Below are 19,143 nucleotides of genomic sequence, written 5' to 3' on the forward strand. Positions count from 1 at the left end.
CTCCAAGGGTTTCAGAGGGGGCTGGAGTTAAAGGGAAAAGAAAGGCAGTCTGAAAGTCACGAGAGACAAACTACAAGCGACTCTTAATGAGGTATGGCAATTTTCACTCTGTTGAAAACTTGTGGAGAGCTTGTTTTTGTTGGTAGTGTTAGTACCAGCACAAGAAGCGTGTTTATTGGTTACAGATACAGAAGTTAAGAGGATTAACACTTAGTTATACTTGTGCATTTTTATTTCTTTTAATATAAGATATCCTAGTTATAAGATTGACTTTTTAAAAACATGTTCTCACTATATGCAACAAGCATGCCTTCTAAAAACTTTACAGGTGTGATGCAGCTTTTACAGCAGCTCACTGCACGTATTGTTGTTATGTTTACAGCTGCTCATTAACATGCTTGGCCATATTTTGATGCATTTTCTGCAATGCAAACTATTATTCTGTGTTTTGGTAGAGAATGATGAACAATTTATTTAGTATTTTTGCCCTAAAAGTTGTTTTTTTTCTTCTTGTTTTTGGTGTCTAATTAGCTTGATTGGGAGGAACCAGTTTTACATACTGTGACTGGGTTGAATTAACATGATAAGATGGTAAGATAAAGCTGCTCACTGCTTTGCACGGAAAATCACATCAAAATCTGCATCAACAGGCAGAACTGCTCAACTGCAGTTGAGTTGCGTTTTCCAACTTGTATAAATTTCATTTGTTACCATTATGTGCCAGTTGTAGCTGGCTGCATTACTCTTGGAGGCAACCTGGACAGATGTGTTAACAGATGTGTCTGTAGAATACAGTAATGAAATGCAAGTATTTAGGCTCCTTAATGAAGAATGGAGGGAGGGACATACAACAGGGTGAGGGGAAGAAAGAAGATTGAAAATAGAGATTTTTGGATGTGTATCCATAAGATTGCCAATAATGTCATAAGAACAAAGGACACTGATGTGTTTTCTCTTTTTCTTTCGCAACACTCTTAGCATTGAAACTTGTTTTGATGTCAGCATTTGCAAGGACTTTTGGTACAGTGAGTGATGGGAGTCACAAGGTTGCAGCTTGAAATATGAGGTGAGCAGGGTTGTTAAACACCAAAGTTCTACTTGTACATCATCAACACCCCATCATTGTAGAAGCTGCTATCAAAGCCTGAGGTCTGCTTTGAGGAATCTGAAACATTCTGTTCAAAAATACTTTGAGCTGTGTATGGCTATACATAATTTATTTAGCTATGCATAAAATATGTATAATAAAATGTGTCCAATACAATTTTCCCCAGGTTGATGCCATCAGATATGTTTTTATCAAATAAAAATTCCCAAACACACAAGATATTTTAAACTACTCTAATATTAAGGTCCCTTTGTAATAATTTGACGTAAAGTTTTGATATGCACTGCAGGATTGATTTCAGTAAATGTGTATGATGATCATGTCGGGCAGTACTAAAGCTGACAGGATTTTTATCTGTATTGGGCAGCAATTTATAACTGGCTTCGGAGTTATAGATGATTATCGTCCAATCTTGATCCAATCCAATCCATCATTTCTCATGTCTGTTCTTTCTGTTTTCTTTCTCTTTTAAACTCAAAGAAGGATGACTGCTGCTGTAATATTAATCACTGTGCTGGAGCATAGATTTGTATTTGAACTAACTTATTTGAACAAATTGCACATTTTAGAAGTAGTTCACGTGGGTTTTAGTGGTTTGAAGGAGTTTCACGGTTGAGATTTACATTTAAGAGAGCACAAAGATTTGTGGAGTGCGTGTCATATGGGCCAAAATGCCAGGGCTGATTTATTTGTTTATTTATTTATTTATTTTTGTCCCAGTCCTCCTCTGTCCATAGGTTACATAAAAACTCTTAGTTGCACTATAGTAATAATCAGTGTTTAGTGTTGCTTATCACATAAACTACCATAGCTTTTTAATGTGTTTAATAGATAAGTTTTTCAGTGTGCTCACTTACTTACACACACAAACACACACACAAACACAAACCCATACACATTAGATTGCATGAGGAAAAAATTAATTATCCACACTTAAGGTATGTTTTGTCTAAACGTATTACCAATTCAGTGTTCTGTTGGCATAAATTAACTGCTTGGATAAATAGATATAATAATTAAATCAACTAAGGCAGGAAAAATATAACCTAGGCTTAAATCTCCTTTGTAAATATAATCAACACACAGTTAGTGCAATGTCTCTTTCTCTGTGATACACTCTTCCTCTCTTTGCTATAAATGTTTTATAACCAGTTGCTGTTACAAATGCAAATCCAGTAAGAGAGAACACATCGAAAGGAAAGGAGAGTCAGAGAAGTGATTAAAAAGGAATAAAAGCAGAGTTGTCAATGAGAGACCTGGAGCTGGATGGCATTGTTGTTAATAAAAGTGCAGGTTGTTTTTCTGTTGTTTTCACAGATCTGTTGAGATGTTCGAAGCTCTCTCTGCTCCACCCTTACCATTTATTTCATTATTCACCTGCTGCTGCATCAGTAAACAAAGCTGTTTTTGTCACATGATGACTAATCGTGTATGTTCTGTTTCTTTCTGCCAACTCATACCTAACTCGCCCCGACACACAGCACACCAACTTTGAAATTGCAGACATTCAAACCCAGGTACACACAAGCTATTTAGGAATGGTAAACATGCATTAATGTAATATTCCACCACCAATAAAGTTTGTGTTAAAGCGAGCGGTGTGTTAAATCAATCAGAGCACTGTTGTGTACTGCTGTGAGACAGATGTTTTGCAGCCAGAAGCTCCTAGCTCATGCGTAAGCAAAATTAGATTTTTCTGGGGAACTGGTGTTGAAGCCGCCATCTAACTAGAATGTAGGGAGGCCTAAATTAGTTTGTTTGTCTCCATTACTCACTTCTGTGCTCACCTTCATCTTCTCAGCTTCTACTTTTTCCTTTGGGTTTTTCACATCCTTTTCTCCCATCATTTTGTCCTTGTTTGACATAGGGTCCTACTTTTGTGCACGTCTGCCACACAAGGGCTATATTCTGCAGCCACGTGACTCCTGCTGTGCCTAGATTCAATACATGCCCCCCTCCTAGCTTTGTCCTCATTTGACTTTCTTCCAATTACACAACCTCTCTTTGAAATTTCTTTTACATGGAACAGGCTCGGATTTCTGTTAATACATATCAATACCTGATCAATCATGCATTTGTTGCATTGGGCCTTTTGCTCTTTTGGGTGAACATATTTATCTCCAAAGGCGAACAACTTTCCATAGTAACATAATGCCTCCAGCTTACTATGTACTTCAATGATTTCAGATAAAAGCAACGCATTTTGTATATTATTTAATAACTGTCTTTGTGTGTATTCCCTTGTGTTGATGCCTGGAAATATACAAGTTTTTTTTTTTTATTAGAAATTGAACTAATTAATTGAGTCAGTAAGATATAAACATGAATGAAAATTAATAAACACTTTCATAGACCAGTGTAAGTGGGAATATACTCCTTAATCTGCACTGTGAAACACTATGCACTCTTTTTCTAAAGTTTTGTTAAGTTTTTTTGTTTGTTATAATCTTAATAAAAAAAGATGGCATCTTTAAGCAGGGCGTAAATTTCAGTGTGGGAAATTTCCACACACATTTATTGTGATATCAGAGGCAGCAGTGCAGGAAGAATTCACAGAAATTCTGCAAATTGGACTGACATGATGGCCTAGAGAACATGTAGGGCATAGCCTCCTTTCCTGCTTTGTACAAGGCTGCAAGTTTCTGCTGCTCCTGCAGCATTTTTTGTGACATATATACAGTGTGACTGATATTAACGTAAAGGCACAGGTTTTAGGCCTGGGTGTACAGAGCCACAGCCTCATAGCAAACAGTTAGTGTTTAGTTTCTTTGCATTTGATTCAAGCCATTTTCGGTGCACACCCTGGTGAGAATTAATTGATAACTCTGCTGTGTTGAGGAAACAAAGGTTACAAGATGTGAATGAGACTAAATGAGGTGGAAGAGAAGTTGTGTCCTGTTGAGGCAGCAGATGAGACACAGGAGAGCTGCTGATTCACTTACAAGCTCAGACAAGGCTCTTTTTAGCTCTTGTTATATGGTTGACCCATTTTGAAAGACAACTATTTCCGAAGGCACATCCTTTTCTAACTTGTCCTGTCAGATGGATTTCTTCTAATTGACCAATTGCTGTGGTCTAGCAGTTGAAGGGCTATGTAAAGAAAACATTGTAAAAACAAAAATAAAATACTAGTTAGTAACATATGATGAGCTAGTAGAACAATCCATAAATACCTTATTTTTAGACACACTGTTGTGTGTTTAAATTGATTATTTAGTGCACCACGCCATGTGTACTTATTTGAAACCACCAAATAAGAGGCGTTTGTACTGATGCAGCTTAAGAGAAGAAAAATGACAAGAAGAATAAAAAGGAACAAACTATAATCTGAGGAGAGGGCAGGACAGCAGCAGATCTGTGGGGACAAGTTGCATCCCACCCAGTGTGTATCAATTAACCTTTTGTTAAATAGTTAATAGTCAGTCATCCATTAAACTGAATAATTTGACTTTGGCTAAATAAAGTTTTCATTGCATTTCTGTTTGTCTCCTGAGGTTTATTAAAATCATCTTATCCCTTTCATATTATAAAGTGTGTTTGGCGAAACGTTGCTTTTTGGTATACTGCTTATTTCAGAGATGACCAGATGGCCAATGTGTGAAAAAAATGTAATAAATAAAAATATGAACTGGCATTATCAAATGCGTCATTTCACAGTGTTTAGCAAATGACCCAGTTTCTGTCATTTATCCTTTCTGCAACAATGCACTGATTTCAGTCTGTGTGTGTATGCGCATGTTTGTGTATGTACTTGTCTCTGACTCATTCAGCCAATAGCTGTAAGATGCACACTGTTGCTGTCAGTGCCTTTTGCTTAATATGCTAATAACACAACACCTGTTTGTATAAGAAGAGAAAAATGCACAGCTTCTCACCAAACACTCACTGAACAACTCCCACACGGCACAGGAGCCGAGCACAAGCTGATTTGTTAAAGATTAATTCATAGTTGGTGAAACAAGCTTGTAGTAAACATTTCTCTTTCTCTATCTGTTGTGTTTGTTTAAGCTTTGAACAAGGATTCGACCAGCAGTGTCACACTGGTTTTAATATATATGTTCTTTTTTTTTCTTACTCAGTGATGGAGCCCATGACGGTGACAACGTCAGTGGTCGGACCAGATGAGTTTGACCGCAATGCCCCGCGGATCTGTGGAGTGTGTGGAGACAAGGCCACCGGCTTCCACTTCAACGCCATGACCTGTGAGGGCTGCAAGGGGTTCTTCAGGTGTGTGTTAAACACATTTAAGTTGTCAAATTTCATGTAGTTTATTTGCTTTGAATGTTGGCTAATTTTGTGGAGATGTCCTCTCTCCTTTGAGTTTTTTGTGACTTTGTTTTTAATTAACATGTTTATTTCAGTTATCAAGATATGACATTTTCTCCTAGATGTCTTAGATGTTTACACTGTTTATATTCACATAAATTTAGATCAGAGCATAACCGTATTATAACTGTATTAATCGCTAGTTGTTTTGGTTTTCCTAAACTGATTTGATAAATGTGTAAATGTGCAGCCGAATATCAGCTTTTATCATTTTTCATATGCTCATGCTTAATGTACTGCTGTTACATGTGAGGAGTGTGTCTGACTGTCTAATGCCAGTGTACTTTTTGACTATATGAACATGTCTATTGCTTCAGAACAATAGTCATTTTAGGTGGTGTCCACAGTCCTTTTATTTCTGTTTTTCTTAAATTTTTTTCAATAAGTTAGTCTATTAATCATACACAACACATACACACTCATAAGCTTTTGTATATTTGTCATAAATTAATGGCAGAATTCTGTAAAGCTTTCCATTTTAACCACTTTTGTTGAAGTTCAAAGAAGAAGGCATCATCTTTTCAATAAATGATAAAAAGTTATATCAGAAATGTACATAAAGTTCATTGTATAGTTGTAACATATTGTATATACATATTATATATTATATACATATATTGTAACATATGTACTTCATTGCTTATTTCAATTTCTAGTTTATTTTAGCAATGGCTTCTATTTTATATCTTTGATTGCCTAAAAACAATAATATTAAAAAATAGGCTGTTAGATTAATTTTAAATTAATGCTAGTGACTGTTTTAATCTTTGGTTATATTCCTCATATTTTAATTAGCGCAGAGGGTGAATTGTACATAACTAACTGATGATCTGTGAACTCCTGCAGGCGCAGTATGAAACGTAAAGCCTCCTTCACCTGCCCATTCAATGGAAGCTGCACCATCACTAAAGACAACAGGCGTCACTGCCAGGCCTGTCGTCTGAAACGCTGCATCGATATCGGCATGATGAAAGAGTGTGAGTTGACCTTTTCTGATCTCTGATGTTCTAACAATGTTACCGATGTATTCAGACCACAACTTGAGAGGAAAACACAAGGTCAGCTGTGTGCATCTTTGTTTCAGTGGGTGCCTGTGAGCTAGCCTCACCATTCATCTTGTATTATAGTCTGCCAATAATGGTGTTGGGAAATCTGTTAGATTGTAGACTGACAAAATAACTGGATGGAAAATTTTCCTTCAGTCAAATGAATTAAAAAAAATCTAGTTCTATTTATTGTTCATCACATAATTTGAAGAAATTTTCTAAATACATTACTTTAAATGTAGATTGTATATTACACTGAGCAAGCAAAGATCAGTGTTTGTTGCTTTGAGAGAGATAGAGGAGAAGCTAAAATAAATAATTTGAGACTCAAATCCTAAGTCCAGTCAAATGAGAGTTGTGCAAGAAAAGAAAGAAAACATACCAGCATTTCACACTGGCCGACTGGGGAAAAAGTTTAAATGAATGCAAGATAGAGACAGAGAGAGAGGAGAGGATGACATCACACGTCACCATGTTTGAAATGTTTATGTTGGGGGAGTGTTGCTTCTCTGGAGCTGGATACCTGTTGGACACCTGCAATGAATGGACTCCACCCTGAGCAAGGAGAAGCGACACTCAGTTTTCAGACATGCTACACCCACTGTATTGTGTCACCATGGACAAGGATCCATACTTCAGCAGGATAATGTTCCCAAACACACCCAAAGGTTCAGAAAAAAAAGAAAGAAACTCAGAAACCGAGTGACCTCAGTGGACTCTTACAGGGGCAGCTGAAAACTGAGAGACATTCCTGACACAAGATGTTCTTTGGAGCACTGGGATTAAGATAACGTTGGCTATCAGATTTGACCAGACGTGGAATCCAAACTACTAGTCGTAGACTTAGAACCTCAATTTCATTATAAATGGAACAAACTTCACATTATTATTATACCAAAACAAAACAGTTAAATTGTTGATTTACGCTCTGCTGCTTAGATAAGACATTGCACACTGATATTTCCCATGATTTGAAAATAAGACGCATCATCTTTGTCTCTGCTTGAAATTCCATTGATGCAATATTTAATGATGCACCTGAGGAAATGTAGAGCAGCTGATCTGCTGCACACACATCAGTATTTAACTTGAAAACAACAACCATTTTCTTGATTTACAATTAACTCCATTTTAGTTATCCTACTTATTTTTTTTTTATTCCATTCTCTCATTTCATATTCTAGAAAAAGCAGTAAAGACACAAGCAGATTCCTCTGACATACCGTGATCAATATAACTCAGTGCAATATTCAATATCCCCCAGTTTAAAGTACTTCAAAATTAAACCTAAACTGTTCATTTAGGTGCTGTTGCTGAAGATATTCAAGCAGTACACTGGTGTGTAATCTAATACCTTACGACTTTCAAAAGTAACAGGGGGCAGTAGAATCAATGGTTTAGTGAAAACTGATCTTATTTGTAGCAACAGTAACGTTTACAGTGCATATTTATAAGGCTGGTGGTGCCATATGGCAAACGAAGTCTAAGGTGAAATATTAGCAGCACATAATAAGTGTTTTTCTTCCTGCTTTAATCTAAACAGATGGGTGTCATCATCAGTGCACTTAATCAACATTGAAATGATGCTTTCTGAAATGTCGGAAGGCATTTTGACTGCATTCTGCTCTTAACAATGTTTGTTATTCATACTGTACCAGACGTGGGTGTAATGCAGGAAGAAGGCTCCATGAGGGGAGACTGAGACATCACCCCTTGTTAACCCAAAGTGACACCTTGTCACAACTGATTTATAATGGCAAAGTGATGCTATCTTTATTTGGCATATAACAAATTATCTCTCCATCCAGTTATATTATTACAACATTGGTACTGAATCAAAACTATTCAAATTCACAAGAGTGAGAAATTTGTATTTTTCTTTTTTAGGTCAGTGTGTGTTTGAATAATAGCAGAATAGCTTACCACTAGGAAATACCACCAACAGCAGGGCATCAGTATAACCATAACAAGTAGAAGATGACAAGGGGAGAATGAGCGAGAGAGGGGAAAGGGATGAAGGAAGGAAGCCGGGCAGTGGGAGGGGGTTAAAGTCCTGTTTAACAATGGCTCTCTTTCTTCAAAGAAACACACAATCGTCTAGCAGCCATTTCATTCACACACACAACAGACTGCGTGTGCGCGTGTGTGATTTGTGAAACAGAGATGATGCAGCGCAGAGCTCAGACTGATGATAACCACTTTGTTGACCACAAATAGCCATAATACACTGGAGTGTTTGTGTTTCATTGAGGAAGGCTGAGAGGGGAGTGAGCGAGTGAAAGACAGAGAGAGAAAGAATCTTATATTAAATGGTCTCTTTGTTTGCCAAAGCTTGTATATAGGTTCAAGGGGAGAAAGAAACCCATGCTACACTGCTGATTGTTACAGCAGATCTCCTTTGGCTATTAGTGTGTTTTCAGAATATTTTATTTTCACATGGAAATCTTTACTATCCTCAGAACGTTGTCATTTTTGCTCAATTTAATTTAATCATCATGCAAATTCAGAATAGCAACACACGTGTGTGTTTCTGTTCTTTATATGTTCTTTACATATAAAATCATTTATATAAGAGGCAGTGCACAAAGGACTTGTTCGCAGACACAGACAGTGAATGTACATGCTTTGGGACAACACAAACCCACATCTGCTTGTTGTATTTATTATTTTATTTGTTGATTTATTGGTTGATAAGTGTGTTTTTGTAAATGGTATTTTTATATATAGTAATTTTGCACCATTCAGTTAAATTCATTTAATTTTATTCTACTTCCTCTCTTATTTTAATGCTGCTTTGACACTGCAATTTCCCAGTTTGGGATCAACAAAGTATGTCTGATTATGATTATAGCATTTTGCTGCCTTTTGGGGAAGTCTCAGAAATCTTTGAGCTGTGGCCTGCTCTTACTTCTGTTGCTCCCTTTTGTCCTTTAGATTTGCTGTGCTATGGAAAAAGGCCAAACAGTCAAAGTGGACAAAGATCTTTTTTGTGGTGGATTGAAACAAGTGTAAAATAACACATATCGTGCAGCGCAGTCGCTGTCGTCTGAGCTTTTCACCTTTTTTAGTTGGATTTTGTCATAAAATTGCTTGTTGCCTCCTCTCGGATTAAGCTTGCTTTCAGCCGATCAGCATTTGATCGATGTGCTGGAGCCTGTGCATCGTTAACCTTTATTTGCATTGAAAAAATGGCTCTATGCAGTCATTTTTTAAACTATTTCAAATTTGTCTGCCTAACAATTAAAAAGCTGGCTTGCTCACTCACACATTTTGATACTTCTCCCTGTTCTGCAAACAACTAAGAATGTAAAGCAAACATACTCAAAGCTTTATATAAAATCCATGCATATGCGCTTCTAGCTTGGACAGTTTTAAAAACTAGAAAATACGAGAAACTTACAGTATAGATACACAGTGATTTATGCCTCCTGTCATAAGGAATAATAAAGGTACCCTTTCATTCCCCGTGTAAACATGTGGCCCTGAGCATCTGTTCTCTGCCTGGCCTTTGTTTAAATTTATTTTCTGATTAAGGGGAGAAAAAAGATATGATTTAGTGGTTTAAAGTAGGGCTCCTTGAGACTGGAATAAAAGCTGACCTATGTTTCCTGCAGAATTAGATTTTGCTTGTGGTAGTAAGAGAAGCAGGTGCTGCATCTGTGTTTTAGATCTAAGTCTTGTTTGTGTTATATTTTTTAATGTTAACTGCTGTGATCCTTGCTACCTCTCAACATGAAGTATTGTGATCAGTTGACTATATGATAAAATTAGCATGTTTGTGGACATATTCCAACTGTAACAAATTATTTTGAAGTCTTGCTTTATCTGTTTGCAGCAGGGAGCTGCATTTTAACCCAGCAATAAACTTTTTTTAGATTACACATTCACTTTTAAATTACACATGCATATGATGGTTGCTTCACATATTCTGTTTGTATTTGGAGCATCAGCTGTGGGCTTCCTCAGACATTAATGCTACCCATTCACAACATGGTCTATACAGCTGAGCAGTAGGGACAGTGTAGAGTAAAATGTGACCAGATGTCCGTCATCTTTTATTTAATGGTCATCAGCCAACTGCTAAGTCACTCTATTGTTTACATCCTAAAAGAAACTGGAATATCTTTGCAGTGTGAGGGCTCTGGTATGTAGTACACAAGTAACCAAAATATGTGAACAGTTAAGTTCATAATTAATATTATAATTAGTACTCGTACTGAGAGAATAATTCTCTGTCACACACTTCACATGCCATCTGTTGTTATGGGTATGTGCTTTTAGGCTTTTTTTTTTTTTTGCCAATATCGTATTAGATTGGCGGCTTTTTCTAAGCTAGGCTAATATTCAGATTAGAACTGTGTGTTGATGTGTGTTTGTGTGTGGTTGTGTACCCTCTGTAAGCTGTGCCAGCTGAGCTTGTAGTAAACACCGTGTCCTTATTTGACAGAGGTTAGAGAGATGCCAGGAAAAGACCTCCCCGCTTGTGCAAATGTGTGTGTGTGTGTGTGTGTGTGTGTGTGTGTGTGTGTGTTTTTATGCTTGTGATCTTTGTGTAGATTTCTATGACTGAGCAGGGGTTTATTTGTAACAGGATTAAAATCACAGGAGGGTTTTTGAAACATTTTAGCTCTTAAATGTTTGAAGTCCCACCCTGCTTCTTTCTTAAGCCACAGCTCCCTAATTCTCTGTCTTCTTAGTTTTTTGTTGTTGTTTTTTCTGTCCCCCTTGACAACATGTTACCATAATTGCAAGTTGGTCCACTTGTAGTTTCATTGACCAAAATATGACCAAAATACAGAGGCTTGGCTCTGAATAGCTTACGTTTCCTTTTGCATAGGTTTGCAAAATGTTCACTTCAAAGATGGTTTATCATCCAGTTCGGTGTCACAAAAGCTTTCACATCGGTTAGGGAAAAAAAAAGTGCATACTTTCCATGCGACACATCCGTTATAGTAGTCATTCAACTCACAAATTAATTGCTAACAAACAAAGAGTGTCGGTGGTTTAATAGAGAAACAGGCTTAAGTAGTTAGATCAAAGCTCATGTAAAAGCATGTGTGTGACTTTGCCAAGTACATACAGTACAGTGTATTTTTGTCCCACACCATCCTGCATGCTACCATCATGGTCTATAGATAAGCTATTTTGCATCCCACTCAGGATGTGTAGATTCCTTGAAGCTCAACTGATCTGAATTCACCTGCTTGAAATCACAGGCCTGGAACATTAGCAAGAAAACATTGGCTACACACCAAATAAAGCTTGACATATCACACTAAATCTGAGTGTTAGCAGCCTCCATTGTGTTTAAGTGGTTAGTCGGCTGGTTAATGAGTAAGCCCAATGCAAACTGGCTTCTACCACAGAGCCTCTTTTTTTCCCACTTTGCAGTGTCTTTGGCAGTAGCAGTGTTGACCAAAACCTGATTTTGTTATTTTGTTTAATTAATTCCCCCACACAAAGTTTGCCTTCCTTTCTTTCTTTCTTTCTTTGCTTCTCTGTGCCATGCCAGCCACCACATCACCACATCCAATCAGTTGCTTTCCAAACACCAGACAGTCTTTTTTGGTAAACTTTTGCATGTCTGCCAGTCGCTGTAGGATGGTCAAGATGTTCCTTTGATGGCCTGTTGTTTTTTTTTTGTAGACTCCTTCCTTAATAATCCCATCTAGTGCTCAAACTTGGCTGGAAGCTAACTTGTTCAGTCGGCCCCAGAATAGCTGCTCTGACAACTTGTGCCAAACTTTGACCAGGCTTTGCCTATTCATGATTATCCCCTGCACACTTGGATGTCCTCACCACAAGGAGTGGCTCTCGACAGTCTACTCCTGGCTTGGTACTAAATGGACACTGGAGTGCAGCCAAAGCCTAATTAGTGACAGTGGGTTAAAAGAAGTGAATGCCAAGTAAAGCCCTGGTTAGTCCCAACAGTCAGATACATCCATTTACCTTTTGAAGGCTGTAGTAGTTGTGTGCATAACCACATGAGGTTATGTAATGCAACTTCAGAAGTTGCATTTTAGATTGCAATCACTAAAAATCCACCCCAAATGCATTTCTAAACAGCTTCTATGAAAACAACCACTTGTTATAATGAAGTTTGTGATCTGTTTAATTTGCTTTGATTTATTAAGTATTTTAAATAGTCAGTAAACCATGAACTCTATCACAGCTTGTTGCATTTAATTTAAATATGTAAAGATTGCAAGTTTTCAGTCATCTCTACTTGTTGTTTTTTAGTTGATAGTCTGTTCACTGGCTAATCCACATGCATAAGTGTTAGTAGAGCCACACATTGAGCCTCAAGGTGCTTGCCATGTTGAACCAGCACATTTTCTTCTGGTGTGTGTGTAAATGGAAAGTTTGTATATTCTTATTTATTCTTCTTGAAGTAACTGTGAGCCAAGAAACAAATCTTTATCCCTCCTAGCATCTCTCATATGCACGCTTTAAAGTCCTTATTGAAATGTCAGCTGTTGAGTGTGAAAATCAGCCTTTTTTTTTTTTTTGTTTTGTTTTTTGGTGTTTCAGTGTTGCTGCCAGATTGGGAGATTTATTACTATGTTTTTGTACTGACCAGATTTGGACTATAGCAGACTTTCTCTTCTTGGCAGTCGCAGTCTGTTTAGCAGTCATGCTGTCTGTCTGTCTGTCCTTCTGCATAGTTTAGCACCTCATGGGTAATTGTTTACTGTGGCATGTGGTCAAAGGATTGATATGGGCCAAAGCATCCAAGGGTCAATACATGAATGACGACATGACCCTCAGACTTCAGAGGGCAATAACAGAAATTTTTCCAGCACATTTTCACTTCAGTATTTTTACTTTGTTTTTTGTGTCACAATATATATTTAAAAAAGTACAGTACAGTGAAACAAAGATGAGCTTTTATATGTTATCTTTTCATTGGTTCAATGGTAAATATTTTATTGCTTTCTCTGTGTTTGTCTTATATTCTGGCTAGTTTCCAGCATGAGCTGGTTAGGTGACAGTATGTCACAACACCTCTCCGGTTACTTGGGGCTCAACAGCAACACCATGTTTTATACCATAACGTAAACAAAAACATATCAAAATACAGTATGTTAAATTTAATATGCAGTGCTCTTGAATGTTTATTGTGTGCAGTTTGAGGGCAAGTAATAGCAGGTGCATTTTGTGAAGCAAAACAGTGTTCAAGGCAAAATAATAAAAGATATTGGTGTATTTTCTCATTATTAACTGCCTCATTCCATGTGACACATCTACACACTAAATATTGAAATGGTCACTTTATAAAATCCTCTCAGGAGCAGCTTGATATATTAAAATTTCTCACAATCAGAAATTTTAATGCCATGCATATCCAGATGTTGCATGGTCATTTGTTTCTGTGCAGAGCCTCTAAAAGATTATTTCAGGAGTTATTTATGATACACATGTTAAATTAAATCAAGTCTTGAGCATTGAGAGTGGCCTCTCTGTATAAATAGTTTGAACTGTGCCAGTAAAATTGCAAAATGTTTTGTTTTTCTCAGCGATGGACTGGCGACCTGTCCAGGGTGTACCCTGCCTCTCGTCTTCTAATTGCTGCGATAGGCTCCAGCTTCCCCACGGTTCTGCATTGAATTAATTTGTATAGACAATGAATAGATGGATTTTTTTTTTCTCTCATATGACAGCTGAAGAACCAGGGTTAGATTTAACCCTTTTATTCTCTATTATCTGTCACAATATTCTAATTGTTAATACTTTAGATATTAATTTCTAAAGGGCACATTCAACTGATCATCTAAATAAATGCATGCAAATGGGACGTAGCCATGATAAACGTGTGTTCAGTATTTGAAAGCAAGCATATTAAATGATTCCTTTTGGATTTACACTAAATTGTGGAGATCACTGTGTCAATGAAATATATTTGAGATATTTATATCTTGTCTTCAGATATTTGACTGGGGAAGACAGTGATTTAATTAAAGTTCTATCATGTAAGCCTTAAATCTGTTTTATTGTATTGTGGCTCATCATTTGAGAAGGCAGGTACAAAGAAAGATTAGGATTCTCTATAGATATATGATATAAATGATAAAACAATGTTATACTCTTAGTAAGGCTGGGCAATATATCGAGATTTTCAAATATATCGAGACTTTATCAGATGCAATATAGAAGGAGGGAATATCGTTTATATCGAGATAGCTTGTTTTGAGTTAAAAGCATCTTGTCTTTTGCATTTTGCACAGCTGTATTTTTGTTAAGGCAAGTATTTTCAATTTATTTTGTTTTAAGAGCATTTAATTTAATATAAAGGTACTTTAATTTCAGTCAGCTGTTTTAATGCACATGTGCTGCTCATCCATAATAAAAGTATATTTAGCACTGAAGGCTGTAAATTAGAGCTGTCTCTTTGGTTACTTGACAAAAAAAAAAAGATCGAGATATATATTGTATATCGTTATTCAGGTAAAAAAAAATATGGAGATAAAAGATTTGGTTCACATTGCCCAACCCTAACTCTTAGCCATGTGCAAGTTCCCAGGAATTCTCAAAAAATCCTGTCATGTTGTCAAATCTAAAAGAGTCACTATAAACAGGATATCTTATTCATTCTGCACAACTGTGCTGCTTTGCCTGCAGCCCTTCTCCTGCTGTATGAATAAGAAAAAAGTTACTTAAATATCTCACACCGGCTGCATCAGCTGTGTAAAAAGCAGCAGACATGACAGGCCTTTTCTGATGCCAACTTTGAGAGATGTATGGTTCATGTAACCTGGGCTGGAAATATCTGGATCTTACATTATGTCTCCCTCAGCTGGTTTTACTGCTGACTGTTTTTACTTTGAAGCAACAGTCCATTCTGAAGCTAGTCATTATTCCTGTGATTAAGGTCAATTATCATGTTGGGATGTTCTCCTTTGGGATGTTAGCAATACCTCTGGTATATTTTTTTCAAAATGCTTTAACTCTTTTTTCTTTCTTCTTCTTTTTCTTTTTGCAGTTAAACTAAGAGCACAACCCAAGAATTACTTTATGTTTAGTATAAACCTTTGCTAGAGGACAACAAGCTACAACTAGAGAACTTAAAAAAATATATATATATATATTTAGAGGTCCGGTATGTTTTGCTGATTGTCTCATTAGTGGCATCTGTCAAGGAGTGGTGATACTTGGCTGTAAGTTAGCAACCAGTTTTGGAAGCAGGAAATGTTTTCTGATCTTAATTTTTGACAAGGACAAAACTATGAGGGCAAAGCAACTGGGTCAAAGTGTCTCAAAGTAACAGGAGATCCTGGTATGTTGTTCTTAGGACCTACCAAACATAGTCCAAACAAGGACAACCAGGAAGCTGGCAACAGGTTAATGGACAGCCAAGGTTCATTCATGCTGACCCATGTCCACCTCTCAGTGCGCCTGCATGGGGACTGTGGGGGTCACAACTGAACCATATGTCAGTGGAAGAATTTGGCCTGGTCTGTTTAGGTATTTTCATTTACATCACGTGGGCTGCCACAGGCATGAATGTCATTTATCTGAACAACAGGTGATAGGATGTATCACAGGAAGAAAAGCAGCGTGATCTCATTGCCCAGAATCTCCAGAAAAGACTTTAATCATGTGATCTTGCTTGGACATGTACCACATTATTTCAGATTGTATCATTTCTGATTGAACTTCTTCAGCAGGATGATCCAGTTTGCCTGACTGCTGAAATTGCTTAGGAATGGTTTGAGGATCATTACAGACATTTTGCAATGTTCACTTGGCCTCTAGATTCAAAAGCTTTCGATCTGATTGAGCAGCTGTAGAGTGATGTTAAAGCAAACCATGGACAACCGAACTCACGGCTTACAGGACTTAAGTGCTGATGCCAACTTGGTATGTCATTTACAGGTGCTATGGAGACCATGTCTCGTCATGTGGCCATGCCTTGATATGTCAAAGTACAAAAGGGATCTACAATACACTGGCTTTACACAATTTAAAGTTAATCTTTCAAATGTTTGTAGTTTATTGCATTACTTTTTATGTTAATCAAACAAAACAAATGGATAAATATGATCATACCTAATCATTTACCCTCATTCCACTTTCTGTTGCAGTCATACTGACAGATGAGGAGGTTCAAAGGAAAAAGGAAATGATAATGAAGAGGAAGGAGGAGGAGGCAGCTCGTGAGGCAATGAGGCCACGACTGAATGAGGAGCAGGCTCGGATGATCTCTTCCCTGGTGGAAGCTCACCACAAGACCTATGATGCCTCCTATTCCGACTTCTCACGTTTTAGGGTTAGTCCTGCACATGGTTATTTCATTTACCAAACCACACTCACATTATATCATTTGTGAAGGTAAAACTACAGGACTGAAAATATCTACAGGGAAAATGTGCATCTCTCTTCAAAGCTCAGAGCATCTTCACAGTTTCATTGTAATTAAAAGCACAAACTGTTCATGTTTTCCTTCTAAGCAGCAGTTAATTCATTAATTACTATGAACAAAACACAGATTTGAAATGCCAGTAAAGCCAGGATTTGTGATTCTGTCATTCACAACCTCATTTTTTATATATGATTAAAGAATTAATGCCAGAAACAGTCAATGTCTTGTGTTCTTTTAAATTCAAACACGAGTTTCTTAGTCTAAATACCTTCTAACATGTCCCCTGTAGCCAAAAATCTGTCGGAAACTAAAATCTTGATAAATAATGACTTTATTGAAACATTGCTTTAACGTCCTGTGCAGACATAGATGGCACATCTCAGCTGGTAGTTGGATGTGATCTGTGCAGTGTGTTCAGTTGTTAAGAGACACAGCAGAAAAGCCTTTCCTCGCTGCTATTCCTTGGCACCAGTTTTGTGTTTAAAAAGCCTAAAATAAGTACCAAGCTGTAACGCTTAAACAAAGTTAAAATACAAAATATAAATACTGCTTATAACTTGGTATTATCTCGACAAGAGGTAATACCAAGTTGGCATGTAGGTGCTTTGTCACAGCATTGAACTTAATTTACCTAAAAACACTTTTTCCTCCTTATTTATGAAGAAATGCCCTAAATTTTAAGTTTTCATCGATGGTTGTCCAGAAACAAAGTTATCACTGGTGCTATTTAAAAATGTGAAATTTGGCATCATCTTGGCAAGACAAGCTGATTTTGGGCATATAGGTGCTCTGATCATAATCCTCCAAAATCAAAACCACTTTATGCACCTTATCTATGAAGACTGATAGTTTTCAAGCCTTACAATTACTGGATGGCTGCAGAAAGACTCATTTTAAACGGGCTTTAGTCAACAAAAACAAAATCTGTTGTCCTGAACATGGAGCCAATGTTGCTTTGTTTTTATGACAGGTCGCACGGGAAATTACTTTATTTTTTTCAACCATTCAAGCAAGAATTCAATTTAAAAAGTAGGAAAAAAATAAATAAAAGTAAATCATTCTAGTTAAATAAAAATATATATCTGCAACTTCAAACCCCATGACAACCAGATGTGTTGAAATATACTATATAATATGCTCTATCATTTTGGGGGATAATTTTAGAGATTGATCTTTACATATACAACAAAAGACGGCATACATTAGGTTTACAGAGACACAGTGAAGCTCATGAGCTTGAGGCAGCCCAGGAAAGGCTGGTGCTACACTCTTATGACCTGCTTTGCTCACTGCAACACATTCAGCACACTCTCTCAATCATGTGCTTAAGCTTGAACACACATCGCTGCCGGAGCTGCTGTCAGCAGTTTGTGTCGTCAATATGTCAGTCCAGCATTCGCACACATTATCGGATTTCCAGCAAACCTTTTCTTACTTTTAATCTTCCAAAAACAAAAGTTCTTTATAGTCTGAAGCAGGATTTCTGAATTTGCAGGAAAATAGGAGAACAGTTTCAGTGATCATGGTTATGTGAAACAGGCTAGTGGTGTGTGACCATAACATGGATTCATTGTGTATGTCATTTGATTCTTAATTTCAGATGGGTCCCAGCAGAATTAGCTGTTAATGTTTGTGTTTTTGTGTTTGAAGCCTCCAGTGCGTGAAGGCCCTGTAACTCGGAGCGCCAGCAGAGCTGCTTCTCTTCATTCTCTGTCTGATGCCTCTTCTGATTCATTCAACCACTCACCAGGTGAGTTAAATAAAGAGAGCTCTTCTTTTATGGTTAACTTAACCAAGGACAAAACCTGACAGATTTAATGAAATATTCTTCTCATACTATGTGTCAGTAAAAGTCTTAGTAAGCATTAGCGCTCATCTTTAGCGTAGCAAGGTTAGCAAGCTTAGCAAGGTCACTTAAACTGACAAAAACATTTCATTCATGACAAAATTCATAACAGTTTAATTTGTTTCTGTTTGTCTTCATTCACAAAATATTTGTGTTGTGTCCTTGCCACTTCTTTAAGTACATATAACATATATGTTGAACTTACTGTGTCAGTTTGCACTAAAATCCCAGGATGGGAAGTCATTTGCACACCTTTATTCTTTTCCTCAAACAGAATCAGTGGACACCAAGATGAATTTTAGCAGCCTGCTAATGATGTACCAGGATGGCGCAAGTAGTCCGGACTCCAGTGAAGAGGACACTAAGCTCTCCATGCTGCCCCACCTGGCTGATCTGGTGTCTTACAGCATCCAGAAAGTCATCGGCTTTGCGAAGATGATCCCAGGCTTCAGGTATG

General features: G+C 37.2%; 1 protein-coding gene across 1 annotated transcript in view; it reads left to right on the forward strand.

The window, feature by feature from the left end:
• Positions 1-19,143, forward strand: part of LOC121651269 (vitamin D3 receptor A) — a 73,419-nt gene that overhangs the window by 39,134 nt on the left and 15,142 nt on the right. The window contains exons 3-7 of the mRNA XM_042003309.1: positions 5,188-5,335; positions 6,281-6,411; positions 16,563-16,747; positions 18,491-18,590; positions 18,961-19,138. Of these exons, the coding sequence (XP_041859243.1) occupies positions 5,190-5,335; positions 6,281-6,411; positions 16,563-16,747; positions 18,491-18,590; positions 18,961-19,138 (740 nt within the window). The 5' untranslated portion in view covers positions 5,188-5,189. The remainder of the gene's footprint in view (positions 1-5,187; positions 5,336-6,280; positions 6,412-16,562; positions 16,748-18,490; positions 18,591-18,960; positions 19,139-19,143) is intronic.

Source organism: Melanotaenia boesemani, chromosome 13 (genome assembly GCF_017639745.1).
Source record: "Melanotaenia boesemani isolate fMelBoe1 chromosome 13, fMelBoe1.pri, whole genome shotgun sequence".
Lineage (NCBI taxonomy): Eukaryota > Metazoa > Chordata > Actinopteri > Atheriniformes > Melanotaeniidae > Melanotaenia > Melanotaenia boesemani.